The sequence below is a fragment of the Chiloscyllium punctatum genome, chromosome 10 (genome assembly GCF_047496795.1).
Source record: "Chiloscyllium punctatum isolate Juve2018m chromosome 10, sChiPun1.3, whole genome shotgun sequence".
Lineage (NCBI taxonomy): Eukaryota > Metazoa > Chordata > Chondrichthyes > Orectolobiformes > Hemiscylliidae > Chiloscyllium > Chiloscyllium punctatum.
The window spans coordinates 13457758-13475433 of NC_092748.1; the positions used below are offsets into that span (position 1 = coordinate 13457758).

General features: G+C 47.5%; 1 protein-coding gene across 1 annotated transcript; it reads right to left on the reverse strand.

Moving 5' to 3' along the window:
* Window positions 1-3514: 3514 nt before the first annotated feature.
* Window positions 3515-16619, reverse strand: LOC140481771 (protein FAM237A-like). Its single transcript, XM_072578303.1, has 3 exons — window positions 16533-16619; window positions 11782-12191; window positions 3515-3806 (listed from the first exon to the last, which is right to left on the reverse strand). Exons 1-3 carry the CDS (start codon window positions 16592-16594, stop codon window positions 3652-3654), a joined length of 627 nt encoding a protein of 208 aa, XP_072434404.1. The 5' UTR covers window positions 16595-16619; the 3' UTR covers window positions 3515-3651.
* Between the last annotated feature and the right edge of the window lie 1057 nt (window positions 16620-17676).

Consider the following 17676-nt stretch of genomic DNA (forward strand, 5'->3'; position numbering starts at 1 on the left):
GGAGCAGAGACCTTGTGTATATTTAAGTGTGAGATAGGTAGACTCTTGATCAGTAGGTCACTCAAGGATTATGAGGAACAGGCAGGAGAGTGAGGAATGTCAAATCAGCCGTGATCCTATTGGATGGTGGTGCAGGCCTATTTCTTATGGCCTTTTGGTCTTCAGACACTTGGCAGACTCTCAATATCCCAAAATGTGAGGCCTAGATGGAAAGGGTGAAATTAAGGGCCAAGTGCAGGGAAATGGGGTTAGCATTGACCAGCTCGGGTTGGCATGGACCAGCTCGGGTTGGCATTGACCAGCTCGGGTTGGCATGGACCAGCTCGGGTTGGCATGGACCAGCTCGGGTCTCTGTGCTGTAGGACTCTATGATCTATGATTAAGAGGGCTGAGCAATAACATGGCCTGAGAGGTAATTTTCAAGAAAGTCTTAAAGGAGGAGAGTGAGGGAGAGAAGTGAGGAGGTGGGCCCTTGAAGACAGAAACAGGGGAATATATTACGGGGAACAAAGAAATGGCAGAAGAATTGAATTGGTACTTCAGATCTGTGTTCACTGGGGAAGACACAAGCAATCTCCCTGAGGTAACAGTGGCTGAAGGACCTGAACTGAAGGGAATTTATATTTGCCAGGAATTGGTGTTGGAGAGACTGTTAGGTCTGAAGGTTGATAAGTCCCCAGGGCCTGATGTTCTACATCCCAGGGTACTGAAGGAGGTGGCTCCAGAAATCGTGGATGCGTTGGTGATTATTTTCCAGAGTTCGATAGATTCAGGATCTGTTCCTGCGGATTGGAGGGTGGCTAATGTTGTACCTCTTTTTAAGAAAGGTGGGAGAGAGAAAGCAGGAAATTATAGACCAGTTAGTCTGACCTCAGTGGTGGGAAAGATGCTGGAGTCTATTATAAAGGATGAAATTATGACACATCTGGATAGTAGTAACAGGATAGGTCAAAGTCAGCATGGATTTATGAAGGGGAAATCATGCTTGACTAATCTTCTAGAATTTTTTGAGGATGTAAATCTGAAGATGGACAAGGGAGATCCAGTAGATGTAGTGTACCTGGACTTTCAGAAAGCTATTGATAAAATCCCACATAGAAAGTTAGTGAGCAAAATTAGGGTACATGGTATTGGGGGCAAAGTACTAACTTGGATTGAAAGTTAGTTGGCTGACAGGAAACAAAGAGTAGTGATAAACGGCTCCATTTCAGAATGGCAGGCAGTGACCAGTGGGGTACCACAGGGATCAGTGCTGGGACCGCAGCTTTTTACAATGTATGTTAATGATATAGAAGATGGTATTAGTAATAACATTAGCAAATTTGCTGATGTTACTAAGCTGGGTGGCAGGGTGAAATGTGAGGAGGATGTTAGGAGATTACAGGGTGACCTGGACAAGTTAGGTGAGTGGACAGATGCATGGCAGATACAGTTTAATGTGGATAAATGTAGGGTTATCCACTTTGGTGGCAAGAACAGGAAGGCCGATTACTACCTAAATGGAATCAATTTAGGTAAAGGGGCAGTACAAAGAGATCTGGGTGTTCTTGTCCACCAGTCAATGAAGGTAAGCATGCAGGTACAGCAGGTAGTGAAGAAGGCTAATAGCATGCTGGCCTTCATAACAAGAGGGATTGAGTATAGAAGCAAAGAGGTTCTTCTGCAGCTGTACAGGGCCCTGGTGAGACCACACCTGGAGTATTGTGTGTAGTTCTGGTCTCCAAATTTGAGGAAAGACATTCTGGCTATTGAGGGAGTGCAGCGTAGGTTCACGAGGTCAATTCCAGGAATGGCGGGATTACCTTACACTGAAAGATTGGAGCGACTGGGCTTGAAAACCCTTGAGTTTAGAAGGCTGAGAGGGGATCTGATTGAGACATATAAGATTATTAAAGGATTGGACACTCTGGAGACAGGAAACACGTTTCCACTGATGGGTGAGTGCCGAACCAGAGGACACAGCTTAAAAATACGGGGTCGACCATTTAGGACAGAGATGAGGAGAAACTTCTTCACCCAGAGAGTGGTGGCTGTGTGGAATGCTCTTCCCCAGAGGGCAGTGGAGGCCCAGTCTCTGGATTCATTTAAGAAAGAGTTGGATAGAGCTCTCAAGGATAGTGGAATCAAGGGTTATGGAGATAAGGATACTGATTAAGGATGATCAGCCATGATCATATTGAATGGTGGTGCAGGCTCGAAGGGCAGAATGGCCTACTCCTGCACCTATTGTCTATTGTCTATTGTAGCAGGAGAGAGCTTAGGCCTCAGCCTGAATGCTCACCCACCAATACTGGAGCAATTAAAATTGCAAAGGTGCAAGAGGTCAGAGTTCAAGTATCACAACGAGCTCAGAGGATTTTAGGGCTGCACGAGATTACAAATAGGGAGGGGCAATTCCAAAGAGGGTTTTGAAAGCAAGGGTGAGAATTTTAAAATCAAGGCATTTTTGGACTCAGAGCCAATGCAGGTCAGTGAGAACAGGCATGATAAGGGAAGAGGATGTGGTGGATTTGAGAGCCATCCCAATGAACCTGGCAGCCAAAGAGGTACATTTTGAAATGCAGTTATTGTTGTGAGGTAGAAAATACAGCAGCCATTTTGTGCACAGCACCGAACAATCCTGCACTGGACACTGTAAAGTTCAGAATGACTAAAACTCATTTGTCCTGAGAGTTCTCTGGGTTTGTGCTGATGAAGACAGTCAGATAGAGATGTAGTTGAGCCCAGCACATCAGTGCAAAAGATAAGGCCAAAGCTTTTGCAGCATTCACCCGGTTAGAGGTTAGGAATCCTGCAGTGAGTAACTCCCCTCCTGACTCTCCAAAACCTATCCACCATCTACAAGGCACAAAGCAGGAGTGTGATGGAATACTCCCCTCTGGTCTGGAAGGGTGCAGCTCCAATAATACTTCAGAAGCTTGGTACCATTCAGCACAAAGCAGCTTACTTGATTACCACCACATCCACAAACATTCACTCCATCCACCACCAATGCTCAGTAGCAGCAATATGTACCATCTACAAGATGCACTGCAGAAATTCACCAAAGCTTCTGATGATAGCATCTTTCAAACCCACGACCATTTCCATCTAGAAGGACAAGGGTAGCAGTTATATGGGAACGCCACCCCTTGTAAGTTCTTCAAGACTTGGAAGTATATTGCTGATACTTCAGTGTTGCTGGGTCAAAGTCCTGGAATTCCCTCCCTAATGACATTGTGGGTCAACCCACAGCAGGTGGACTGCAGTGGTTCAAGAAGGCAGCTCACCCCCACCTTCTCAAGGGCAACCAGGGATGGGCAATAAATGCTGGTGAACAGCCAAAGGTGCCCATAGGTAAATGCGGCCAGCTTTAATTTTAAACAGCCTCTTTCTTTCGGATGGTAGCCTTTATAGATTTTTGAGTAAATTAAGTAAGCACTTGGATGCAACATTGGTAAAATTTATTTATGTCCAAACTAAAATCAGTATCACATCACAAGTTGAAGACATTTGTTTTATGAATAGAGCGCTTTTCGGTGAGTAAGTACTGAAAAGAAAACAATTTAATTTTTGAGGGATGACGGGACAATTCAATATGGATGTTTCGTCCATCTTGTTCATTATTGAATTTCCCGAAGGTGCAGAGAAGACACTGAGAAGCGGGATTGTTTATGTGGGGCTGGAGGCTCTTTTGAGACCCATGCTTTTCGCTATCCTGTTCTGCAAGATGCCATGGCCGCTTCTGTACACTTGGATGCCAACCCAGTCTTGGACAACCTCCTTCTCCCTGGCATCACTCACCCATCCACCCTCTACGTAGGACCCTAAAAAGGAAGCAAAGAAATCCTGTCATCGTCACCAGGATTGGAAAAGGGAGCGATACATTTCACACCGGACAATCTTGCGCAGATTTGAAACAATGTCGGCAACTTCCCAGGAACGTCCCACAGGAACTGCTGCAAGAAAAGAAAGGCATAATTGAAAAGGTTGAGAGCTACACTAAGAAAGGTTACTGATGGGGATAGAAAAGCTGTTTAATTAATGAAGCATTAAGCATATTCACCTTCCGACTGGTAATGGGGTGGGCAATACATAGTGATGATGGTTGACCAAGAGTGGAAGTGCAGTGGGTGAAGCACTTGAGGTGGAGGTGGGTGGGGTTTGTATGGTGAAGCCTCCTGGAATCCATCCGCATGGAGTTGGCGACAGTCTCTTTCACTTGGCACAGTCTTCCTGTCGGCACAGCGACGATTTGGTGTGGCGCACAACACCACTGGCACCCACCTGGGCACTGACAGCGGGTGGAGTTGGATGGGTTTCCAGCGCAGTATGTCGACGCATCAAAACTGAGACTGACCCCAGGAGGTGACTAAATCGATGTCTGAAGGATAACGGCAGACTCAGGCTGCTGAGGGGATGATGTCAGGTAACACCTTGTCACGTGAAGGAACTCTCTCCCATGAAACGCTGGGGTCCAACTGAAAAAATGTAAAATCTAAGATTGATTTTTATTTTCATTGGGCGAGGGATGTGGAATTGAGGCAGGTGAGTGGAGACCCGATTCAGGCGGACTACAGTTTAATTGAATGGTGGAGTGGACTTGAGTGCCTTGTGAAATCTTACCAAACCCGTGTCCCTCTCTATACAAGACACTTTATGAATTTGGAAGCCAGGCCCCTTCTTAAAATGAGCCATTGAACACGATTCATTTCGGATACCAGCCTCATCAGGAGTGGATGACCAATCAGGGCGGAGGGGAGGTATTATGCTAATTGGGGAATGGTGCCAGAGATGGCAGAAGGTTTGACTGAAATGTGGGAACACGGAAAGGGGTCCTGAGGCCAGAGTGAGCATTTGAAAGTTGGAAGTTAACTTCCTGTGGTTGTGCAGATTGAACCCAATGTCGGAGACTTAGAGCTTGGCTCCTTTCAGTTAGGACCTGCTGCCCATCTACTCATGATAGCCCAATGGAATTGATGAGAGGAGGCTACAGCAATGGGAACATTCTCAAGAAACAGTGGGAATTAGGTTTAGGGGACATACAGGGGAGTTGAGGGGGAGGTGAGGGGTGTGAAGGGTTTTGCACTTTGATTGGGGATGGGGGGAGAGATGGAAGGCTCCGGGGTTTTTTATACAGGGGCTGGGTGGGGACACACTCTTTCTCTCTCCTTGGCACAGCGTGGGGACTGAGGTACATTTTCAAAGGTTTCAGAGAAGCACAAGACCTGGGAAAGGAGTGGATCGTGTGGCTGTGCTGCTGTACAATACAATCATGGCTAACCCTGACTCCATTGTCTCGCCTGCTCCTCCAATCCTTTGATTCCCTGAGAGAGATCAAATATCTGTCTGTCTCAGCCTTAAATATACTCAAGGTTGGAGCAAACACAAGGCTCAAGGCTTGAGAGTTCGACTGTGAGCAATTTCACCTCAGCTCGGTCATAAATCACAGGATATCTACAGTGTGGAAACAGGCCATTCGGCCCATCGAGTCCACACTGACCATCCAAGGAGCATCCCACCCAGATCCACCCCATCCCTGTAATCCTGCATTTCCCATGGCGAACTCACCTTACCTGCACATCCCTGGACACTATGGGGCAAGTTAGCATGGTCAATCCATCTAACCTTTGGATTGTGGGAGGAAACCAGAGCACCCGGAGGAAACCCACGCACATGCCGGGAGAATGTGCAAACTCCACACAGCCAGTCACCTGAGGGTGGAATCAAACCGGGTCCTTGGCGCTGTGAGGCAGCAGTGTTAACCACTGAGCCAACATGCCACCCAGTTCCTGGCTTCTAAATTGTGTCTTATGATCTTAAACTCCACAACCACCTGATGAAAGAGCAGCGCTCTGAAAGCTCGTGCTTCCAATTAAACCCGTTGGGCTATAACCTGGTGTTGAGTGATCTTTTTAACTTTGTACACCCCAGTCCAACACCGGCATCTCCAAATCATTCTTATCCTGAGACTGTGTTCGGCAGAGAGATGATTTCACTGGTCTGTCCAGCACCGTGAGAACCTTAAACTCTTCAATACCTTCACCCCAATTATCCAGGGACCAATTTCCTTAGCTTTTCTCCCGCTAGTTGACTATTCCGACCGTGGTGATGATGGATGCACTCCCCCACCCCCTACCCCCGCTGCCACATTAAAATCACAATATGGTATAAGTAGGTTGGAATTAAAGGCAACTCCATCATCAGCCTTCAGGAGGCGCCATTGCCAACCTGAAAGCTGAAGATAATGGAATGCAAAGGAATGGAACCCAACTGAAGCCTGGCCCACAGTATTCTCAACAGGGGGCTGTGGTCAATGTTGCAGCAGTGAATAGTGGCAGTTCCCTCAGTTATATTTAGCTATGGAATCAGTGGTATAGGTTCTGGAAATACAATAGACATGCTCTGTCCTAAGAAAATGTTTAAAATCTAGGCATAGAGCACAGAGGACAAGTTGTAGATTTGCACCCTGTAGAAGGTCAGTTTGCTGATTGGCTCAAACCAGATCACATTACCACTTGGAGGTGAGCCCTGGTTGCTTGACTTAACCCACCGCTAGGAACAATGTGCAGAAGGTGGAAATCTCTCTCACTGCACTGTAGCACCTTGCACTTCTTCATTGCCTGTAATGTAAGGACTTCACAAATACATACAGGCTACTGCAAACTGAGCCTAGGGAGGAGAAAAGGAGCCAAAGAAATAGGACTTGTCTTTCTTCAGAAATATTATTTCACAACTTCAGGATGTCCCAGAGCAACTAACGTGGCCAACAAACTTGTTTTGAAACATGGCAACCTTAGTGCAGAAAGAGGCCATTCTACCTACCTTGTCTGTACTTGCCCTTTAAATGAGTATTGTGGAGGGAAATTGGTGGCTAGTTTGCACACAGCAAGGACACACAAGCACGCTTGAGGCACTTGACCAGAAAATCTCTGGCCTGCTGGATGAGGGTTTAAATAACATCCAGGAACAAGTTGGGCTCTATGGAGACTGCAGAAGCAGAGAGAACTGTAGGATCAGGAGGTGGCTTGAGGGATGGTTGTAGGGAGAAGGAAAGGAGAAATGGCACTCGGATAGGAGTTGTGTGGGTGTGTATGCGTGTGTCTATAAAATTAAATCCACCTTTGTGGGGGGGGGAGGGGGTTGAATTCCTCCTGTTCCACAGCTGATTGTGACAGACATGGAGCCTTCTGGTTCCATTGGAAATGAATGATGGGCAGAGGCTAAAGCAAGCAGCAAATTGGCTCTCACCAGTTTTGGCAAACTGTATAAAAATCTACGTTGCCCTTGGAGCTGATATTGCATTGCTCTGCAAAGTCTTCAAATTTGGCACCAGTCACCAAAAAGGGAATGAAATATTCCGAACATTTATATCCTTTATCTCAATAAGCCCATTCTGACGCGGAGCTCACTCCTCAATTTTACACCCGAACTCGGAGTCACCTTTAGCTCTTGTTGTTATCAGTCCCATGTCTTAAACAATTACTTCATCTGAGATCAATCTGTACTGTCAGATAGATAATTACATTTTCACTCAAGAAAAATAATGAGTCGATGATTTTGTGTATCATCTTAGACATCCTTAATTTATTTTTCTTTTCACATCAAAAGAAATGTGACCCCACCTTCACCACGATTGAACTGAGTAACGGAAAGAAAAAGACTTCTTTTTTAAAAACTGATTTTTCACATCCTCAGCAAGTCCCAAAATGAGTGTACAGTGAAAGCTGTGCTCATGACGTGTTTGCGCACTGTTCTAATGCAGCAACCAGTTTGCACAAAGCAAGTTCCCACAAACAGCATAAGAAGAAATCGGACTAGGAAATGGCCATTCGGCCCCTTGGGCCTGCCCGCTAATGACCAGGTAGTTCGCTTTGAGCAGGTTGGGTAAGAATTTGAGCGGAATAGGGAGAAATTCTCCAGCTGTTCTTGGAGCAATGGTACGGGACTTTGTGCATTCACCTGATGGCGGTGTTGCGTGAAGTGACATTTCTCTGACTGTAAAAGTTCCATGAAGGCCGACAACCACCAACTTGATCCCAATTGCAAATGCAACTTAGCAGTTCAATTCCTGGCCACTGTTCCCACAGTTTGATGCAAGTAAAGGTTACAAACCGGTGCAAGTCTTCAGGACATCTAATGCTTCTTCATTCAATCCTGACAAACGTTTTGTGTTGGCCAGGGTACTGCGACAGGGATAGCTAGCATTCAGACAGCATTGGAACATTAGGCAGTCCCAAAGAAGGCCTCTCTGCCTTCATCTCTGTAGCTCCAGCTAAGGTGACAGCCGCTCACATTGCTAATGATACAAAACATCTTTAAAAAAAACATGATAGTGCACTTCGCTTGAAGTTCCCCAATGCCATCTGAGTGCCCTCAGAAGGTGTTCTTCTTTCAGGTGCAGTGCTGGGGTCTGGCAGCTGAGCTACAGGGAGCCTGCCCACTTGGGGGTTTTGGGTGGGCGGGGGGGGTGGAATTTGCAGCCACACCTGGATTCTGTCCCTCAACTTTAACCCCCACATGGTTGTTTAGGGTTGCAAGGGTAGGGTGGAGGTGGCAACATCCTGAGGGGAGATCACCAGGCTTTGTCTGTACTTGCGTCTATCCCTGCCTGGCACCAGCCTGTCTCCTCGTGAGGAAGGGGCACCCAGAGTAAGAGTTAAAGTCTCATGTCCCCTTGTCACCTCACCATTGGTACTGAGCGCCAACAGTTAGAGTGATAGAGTGCAGGTCAGTGCGAATATCCAGCAGCCATCGGGGGTCACCGAACGTGGCTCCCCCTGGGCAGCCAGGGAATCCAGATGACACAGTGCAGAAGGCATCAGGGGACATCCTCCAACAAACGCTCCCGTGGGTTCTCTGCACCTTTGTGCATCTGAGTCAAGTTCTCAATCACCAACGCCACAAGTTCCTCTCCTGCCCCTGGGGGCTGGGGAAGGCCCCTGGTCTCTGTCAGCCCTCCGAGTGCTGGCGAACTGGCACCGTCCCTCCCTCAAGCCTGTCACGGAGCTCTCGCAGTGAGCTGCTCACCAGAGTGTGCTGCCAACTCCAACACGTGAAGAATGCCCATCGAGGAGGCAGCGCCGGAGCTGGCGGAGTTGACCCGTCAAGAGTGGAGATTGTTTGGATGCCATCGGTGCCCGCGTAAGGTGAGAGCATGGTGAGATACGGGTAATAGCTTGGCCTCCTCGAGAATACAATGACAGTGCTGGCAACGGGAGGGCAATGATGGGGTTTTACAGAGGAACTGAGCTGGTTGTCAGGACACAGAGTGCTCCCTCATAAGCCATCCATGTCTTCTCCCACCAGCTCAAGGCTTCTTCCCTCGTACGGGACAAGAGGACAGAGACCTTACCACCCATTTCCGCTCTGTTGCTATGAACTGCTATGTCCCACAGTGAGACAAAGGAAGGGGATCCGTGAGATGGGAATGGCTGGCCACCGTTGTTAGCTGTGTTGCAAGTGATGGAAAACATGAGGCCTCTTGAATGAGTGAGTCAGATAGAGGAAGGCTTAGTGACCTGGGGGAACAGGGTGGATAAAGAGCCATTGAGGGAAGATCTGAGGAAGGGTAGCCGGGCCGGGAAAAAAATTCTCTCCACAGATACTCAGAGCCTTCCTGAGCCCTTCCAGCAACCCCCGTTTTTGTTTCTGATTCCCAGCATCTGCAGTTCTTTCCGTTTTTATTGAGGGAAGGTGCAGGGTGCAACTGGTAGGTTGGGAACCATGGTGGGTGGATGGTGTGGGCACTGACAGAGTTAGTGCGAGGCAGCAGAAATGGCATTACCCTCACGGAGCGTGGATGGTCGTTAACATGTCGGCGCATTCGGGCATTCCTCTGAGCACCGCACCGACCCCAGTGGCAACTTCAGACTAGGCTGGCAGGGTCTGGTGGCGCGGCATTCTCTCCGGTGGTTCTGTGGGGAAACCATGTTCCTCCTCCGTCCATCAGGACCAGTAGATCCCTGTCAGCAAATCAGGCCGCCCCTGACTGCCATCTTAGGGGCATAATAGCGTGACTGTAACGGGCAGCTCATGGCACACTGGTGCCCAGCTGGAGCTTAAATATGGTGCCTCCTTCTGGGCATGAACCCCAGAAGTTTCCAACGAGGGAGTAGGATATAGCGAGAGTGTGTGCCATAGAGAAGTGGTGCATATGTAATCGGATGCACAGCTTGAGAAATTTCACCAGAGCTCATGGGGAAAAACTCTCCACAAAATTGCCCAAATTCGATATTGCTGATTTCTTTTTGAAACAATTCAGGTTCCTCCTGATTTGACAAATCTAATCTACTCTCAGAAGCACTGGAAGAGTTTTACAAAGTGCCTTGTAGACCTAGTCTTACATACACGCATAGATGTAGGGCAAGGATTTGTTTTCATCTTGAAAATTAAAGGTTTTGACTGATAAACTGCACATCAATTTGTTCAGTGGCTGAAACAGTGCAGTGGACGTTTTGCTCACATCTAGACAGCTTCAGGGGTTAACGATGAAAGATTTAACCGTCCACGTTTTTTCCATTTTTGTTGGCAGGGGGACTGAAGCGTTCAAAATTTGCGGCCATCATCTAAACTTTGTCAATGCTTCCTGAAAAGAGGAGAAAGGCCGGGGAAGGTGGTGAAACATGCTGGAGTTTTCTCGGGATTTTGGAAGCTATTTAACGAGACAACCTGATCTAGGAGCAGCACAGCGGCTCAGTGGTTAGCACGGCTGCCTCACAGCGCCAGGGATCCGGGTTCAATTCCAGCCTCGGGCAACTGTCTGTGGAGCTTGCACATTCTCCCTGTGCCTTGCGTGGGTTACATTCAGGGGGCTCCAGTTTCCTCCCACATTCCAAAGACCTGTAGGTCAGGTGAATTGGCCATGCTAAATTGCCTGTGGTGTTTGGTGTACTAGTCAGAGGGAAATGGGTCAGGGCTGGGTTAGTCTTTGGAGGGTCAGTTGGGACGAAGGGCCTGTTTCCATACTGTAGGGAATGTCCTCTATTCTGGGCCGCGGTAACACCCACTTCGGTCCCATTTCCAAGAAGCTGGCCCAGGATTAGGGTGGAGGTGGGGAAACTGAGCAATGATCGTGCTCTGAGCTCTTGTGCAGACATCCCAGCGAGATGATTAAACTCACCCCAACCCTTCTGGCTGTTCTTTTCGCGACGGCTTTTAACTATGGAATTATCCAGGGCAGTATGTGTGATTAGAAAAATATTTCTCTAATGAGATCAAAAGGCTGTTGATAATGCCAAAAAAAAAAGCAGAGCAACTTTGTTCAAGTCTCACAATGTGACTGCTGCCCAAGCATTAAATGCTTGTTTCGCCACTTGTTTGTAACCCAATTTGGTTTGAATAATAAATTCCACGTACATTTGACCTTTGGCGGCAAATCAGGGCCACTTGCAAATTCCACTCGTGCCCACAAATTTATGTAGTACCTTCTAAGTTAGTAAAATGTCCCAAAGTACCAAACAAAACTTGATACCGAGCCATGATGTCACCAACCCTGGAATTTTCTCTCTAAACATCTGTATCTCTCTAGTGTCCCTGAAATGTATTTCTCAGGCCCATTCTTGGCTGCCTGTACACAATGTTCCTTTTGCGGGTGAAGCTTCTGTGAAAGGGCCCTGGGAGGCTTTAGCACGTGAGAAGGTGCCATGCAAATGCAAGCTGTTGTTGCTGCGGGGGCCCACGCGGGTGAATGACTGTCCGGGAAAATAGTCAGGAGGAGCGGAGAGCGTGAGGTGGGGGGGGTAAATGGAATGAGGGGGCTGATGGATGACTGAAACAGCGAGAGGTGGCTGGGAGACCTACTGCCTGAGATCTGAGTGTGGAGAGCAGTCAGTTCCTTCTCGTCGTCGGTGAACCGCCTCCGCCCCAGTCCATGGGTGCGCGACACCATACAGTCCACGTAGATGTCCCAGAAGAGCTGGGCCAGGACCCAGAAGAGAGCAGCGTGCTTCGACTCGTCCGACGACTTCAGGTAAATCATGAAATCCCAGAAGCCGCTGACACTGTCCGCTATCCGGGGTTTCCTCATCTCAAGGAGGAGGGCGGAGGACGATTCCCAACACTGAGGGTTTGCCCGACCCAGAGTTAGGGGGTCGATCTGTCCGTGGCAAGAGCATGTACATGGGAAAAGCAATCCCATGAGAAACAGTGCAGCTATTAAGCTGTGGTTCCACACCGGCCTCCTTACACTCGTGGGACCCATCTTACTTGTTCTGTAAAAGAAAGATGCACACAAAGAGTTTATTCAAAGGGAAAGGAGTAAATTATTCAACATTTCCTGCCTACGGATTGTTGTCACTTGAGATCAACCCTCCAGTTACCCCCAAAGTAACATTACACCTCGCTTCGTACTGGGAACATGGCCTACCATCGAATATTACTTTGCTTCATGAATATTATTTTCAAAGTCTCCCCACCCCTCCAATTCTGAAAACCAATGCACTGCTAGTTAGGACACACCTAGCACTCGAATCTATTAAGGGTGTGAGCAGAGAAATGTTCAGAAAACAAGTTTGTCAAGTAGCAGATCAATGAAACGTCAGTGTAAAAACCACATCTTTTCACCATGTCCTATTTTTGGACTGTGCACCAACAAAGCAAGATCCTGCTTTAAACCAAGGAGACATTGCAATGAGGCACTTGCACTTCTGATCGAGCTGGTCGGGTCCTCAAGGGCGTGGCTGGATTTGTGGCAGGAGGTGAGGGAACCAACAAGAAGGGAAAATATACTTCACCTCATCCTTAGCAATCTGCCAGCCGCAGATGCACCTGTCTGTGACAGTGTCAGTACGAGCAACCACCACACTGTCCTAGTGGAACCAAGGCCCGGCCTTCACACTGAGAATAACCTCCATCGTCTTGCGTGGCGCTATCACCATGCTAAGTGGGACAGACTTCAAACAGATTTAGCAACTGAGACTGGAAATCCATGAGGCACTGTGGGCTATTAACAGCAGCAGAATTGTACTTCAGCACAATCTGTAACCTCACGGCCCAGCATATCCCCTCTAGAGTATTACCATTAAGCCAGGGACTGGTTGAATGGAGAGTGCAGGAGAGCATGCCAGCAGCAGCATAATGCATACCTGAAAATGAGGTGTCAACCTGGTGAAGCCTGCAAACAGGACTCCTTGCCTGTCAAACTAAATAATCATAAGACCATAAGAAATAGGAGTGGAAGTAAGGCCATTCAGCCCATCACATCCACTCGCCATTCAATCACGGCTGATGGTCATTTCAACACCACTTACTCACTCTCTCCCCGTATCCCTTAATTCCTTGCGAGAAGCTTAAGAATTTATCAATCTCAGCAAATGATAGACAGAGCAAAATAATCCCATAACCAACAGATCAGATCTAAGCTCCGCACTCCTGCCACATCCAGCCATGAATGGTGGTGGGCAATTAAATAACTCACTGGAGGAGGAGGCTCCACAAATATCCCCATCCTCAATGATGGAGGAGCCCAGCACATCAGTGCAAAAGATAAGGCTGAAGGAGACAAGGCCTTTGGGACCTCCCACTCCACTAAGGACATGCAGATCCTGGGCCTCCTCCATCGCCAAACCCTTAGCACCCGGCGCCTGGAGGAAGAATGCCTCATATTCCGCTTTGGGACCCTCCAACCACACGGGATCAATGTGGATTTCACCAGTTTCCTCATTTCCCCTCCCCCCACATTATCCCAGTGCCAAGGCTCCAACTCAGCACCGCCCTCCTGACCTGTCCATCACCTTTCCCTTCTATCTGCTCCACCCTCCTCTCCGACCAATCACCTTCTACCTCACCTTCACCTACCTACCGCATTCCCAGCTATCTTCCCCTTGACCCCAACCCCATCCCCATCCCATTTATCTGTCAGCCCCCTTAGCCCACAAGCCTCATTCCTGATGAGGGGCTTATGCCCAAAACCTCAATTCCCCTGCTCCTCGGATGCTGCCTGACCTGCTGTGCTTTTCCAGCACCACACTCTCAACTCTGATCTCCAGCATCTGCAGTCCTCACTTTCTCCCTGTCATGTGCATAAACCTGATGGGAGTTTGCTTTTGACTCAACTTCATCAGTCAGGACAGCTTAGTAAAATCTTTTCATATTTGAGGTGACTCCAGAGAATGGCATGACATGATCTCCAACACACTACCTCAGTGGGTTATAACATCTGCCATGTTGTTAGGACCAGTACAGAATATACTCTCAGTTTATGAGTGACTTTGTTTCAATGTAAATGCTTTTGAGGGGCTTGACAGTGGACAATGATGAATTGTTTTCCTGCCTGAGGATTCTCAAACATAAGGGCACAAACAGAAAATACTGGGTTGATCATTACAACTCAGATGAAGAGAAATTTCTTCACTTAAAAAGGTTATGCATGTTTAGAATTCTCTCTCCAGAGTATCATAGATGCTCCACTGTTGAAGATATCCAAGCTTCTGATGTCTTGGGGAATCCAGGCATATGGGAGTTGGGGGAACATGAGAAAGTGGAGTTGAAGCACAAAGTCAGTCAACTTTGTACTGAATAACAGAGAATACTGAATAATGAAGAGACAAAATGGTTTCCCTTTCTGAGGCTGACCTTGGCCACCAACATGACATTCTTAAACTTCTTGTGACACTGTGACTGGGTCCTCAGATACTGGGACTGGCCACCTACCTCCAATCGCCAAGGAGGGTGAACCTTGCACCCCCTCTGCCCCCTCGCCAAAATGGAGGCAGGTCCACTGAGAAATCCAGTGCAATATCTATGAACCTCCAATCCCCTCCCATTCCTAGTGTCCGACCCCTTCCTCGTTCACAACTGCAACAATTGTATTCAGCAGCAGCCTGCTATAACTCTATACAAACTAGCTTCAAGAGAGACAGACTTCTTGCCCCTACGTCACACTCAGGGAGATGGGGAGGCAGCAGCAACTTTTGTAAGTTACCTGACAGCACCTCCACAGGCCTGGGCAGGTCAGGGATCATCATTCCAGCTCCCCAAAAATCAGGGAGGACTCATTTCACTGGGACCACACTAAGTGCTCCCACTGTGTTTACAGTAGCTGCAGAGGACAAAGACTAACATCAAGTGGCTCACTGTATTTACAGTAACTCTAAAGCACAGAGAACATTTCTCCTTTCCTGTAATGAACACAGTATTAATCATCAGCTTTTATACTCCGCTATTGGTAATGGCCTCACTACAAATGGCAATTAACAAATCGCAGTTCATTTCAATCCCTATACACTTGGGACCACATCGGATCAGATAATCTGTCATAATTTGTTTTCAAATCACAACTTTCAGTTGCAAGCTTCACATTTAGTGTCTGCACCTAAATTAACGACATGACTTTTCCAATTGTACACATTTACAAGCAAATCCCTCACTTCACAATCTCGACATTAAAGATTAAAGATTTACAAATGCCAGTTGCTTTTCCTAACCAATTGTCTTGTGGACCATTTAAGATTGCTTCCCATGTCACTAAGTGTAAAACAATATTTAGTGTTTTCCTTTCTGGTTAACTAGCTGGCAGTTCGATAAAGTGACGGTACTTAGCACCCACATCAGACGGACAAAACATACCTAAGATTGACCACCAGACCAAACATATGCAAACGGCAGAACGCTGGAGAACACTCAGAGGAAGAAGGCGAGGGGAAATAAATTGGGGGCAAAAGAGGAGTAAAGAGAGATATGAGGGAGAGGGAGGAAGGGGGAGGAAGGAGGGAACTGGAGAGGTGGGAGGTCCAATTATCAGAGGAAGGGAGAGAGAAGAAGGCAAGGATGGAGAGAAGGAGTAAAAAAGAGAGGATGGAGGGAAAAGAAAAAAAGGGAGTGATGGACAGAGGAAAGGGTTAAGGAGAGAGGGGGAAAGATGGAAAGGGGAAGAGGGAAAGGGGCATCGAGGGGGTAAAAAAAGCAAGGGAGAGAGTGAGAAAAAAAGAGAAGAAAGCGGGGGAAGGAGAGTCTTGGGAGCAGGAAGTTGGTGGAGGGGGGGAGGAGGACGGAGGAGAAGGAGGAGAATGGGGAGGAGGACGGAGGAGAAGGTGATAATGATGGGTCAGGGAAGGAGGGAGGAGAGGGGAAGCAGGAGGGGGAAGAAAGGTGAGCCCTAGAATACAGTCTGAACGGAAACGAACTGCATGCAATACCCTAGTCAGTAAACACATCTTTAAAAGCATGGTACTTTACACTTTATTTTATCCAATTCCCGACCTGGTGATTTTTTTTTTAAATCTCTGGGTATTGGGAAGTTTTGGAGAGAGCCCGCTCTGGCCTTCCTATCCCGTGCAGTATAGAAACTTGCCTTCAGTCTGTGAGCTGTGGTGCGGCTCTGCCCAAGGCTGGCTCTGGCTGATCAGATATAGAGAGAGCGCTGTTCTCTGCCTTGTGCCACTGTGTGCGCGATTCCACAGGCACTGCCGGCTCATTGACACCTTTTTGAGCTCACCTTGCCTCATACGTCAGGCTCCTGACACACACACACACACACATAGAGGAAAGCTTTTAAACCTGTGAATCAGCCACTAGTCCAACTCTCCCTGTATTTCCCCTCCACCGTCCCTTACCTCTGCTCAGTGTAAACACAGGGACAAATCGCTGCAATTTCATGCCCATTTTGTTTTCCCATAATGAATGATAATTCACGTTTCTCCACGCTGCGGTTTTGGCTGTGTTTTCCAGATCTCCGGGCTTGATTCTTACAAAAGAAATCAACTTGTTGAGAGATGTTATGCCACACCTGTGGAGTAGGTAGGATTTGAACCCATGGGTAAAGATGGAGAGGTATCACTGCAGCCCAAGAGCCTTGTATTGTGTTGCTGTGACATTCCAGTGAGGGCCTCTAGGTGTCGTAGTTAAGGCAATATGCTTTTCTTCATCTATATCAGTGAGCGAGACTTGTGGGTGTAGGGCACTTGAGGGAAGTAATGTGCAGGTGACACAAATTCTGAAAGCATTGTGGGACTGTCAGGAGGATAAGTGGGAAGTCATTTCTGTTGAGAGTTGACCCTCTTGGTCACCTGTAGCCCAGGAAAGGATTGGATATTGCATGTATTTCGTTTCCATACAGACTGTATTCTGGGGCTCACCTTTCTCCCCCCTCCTGCTTTCCCTCTCCTCCCCCTCCCTCCTTCTCTATATTCTCACTCTCTCCCTCACCCTCGCTTTTTTACCCACCCCCACCCCCCCATGCCCCTTTCCCTCTTTCTCTTCCCCTTTGCTTTAGTGCAAGCACGTGTTCACACCACAGGGGAAGGAACTAGAGCGGGCTCCCTCCAAACGTTTGTTAGATCAGAGTGGTGCTGGAAAAGCACAGCAGGTCAGGCAGCATCCGATGAGCAGGAAAATCGACGTTTCGAGCAGGAGCTCTTTATCAGTCCTCCTCTCTCCAAACATTTCCTGTACCCAGAGAATAAAGAAAAAAGATCGCCAGGTAGGGAATTGGATAAGTAAAGTTTAAAGCACCATAAAAGAGTAAAATTGCCTGTTTTTTAAAAATGTGTTTACTACCTCTGAAGGACCAGATAGGAATTTAACACCTATTCAGTGCTATCATTGTTGTTATGAATGAGGTATTTTATGACAGATTTATTCTACAGAGGCAGTGATGGGATTTTAACTTGCATGCTGTGTTCATGTATGTCTCAGATTTAGATTACTCATCTAACAACGTTTACTCTAGATTCCTCTTAAATGCAATTGGGCTATTAA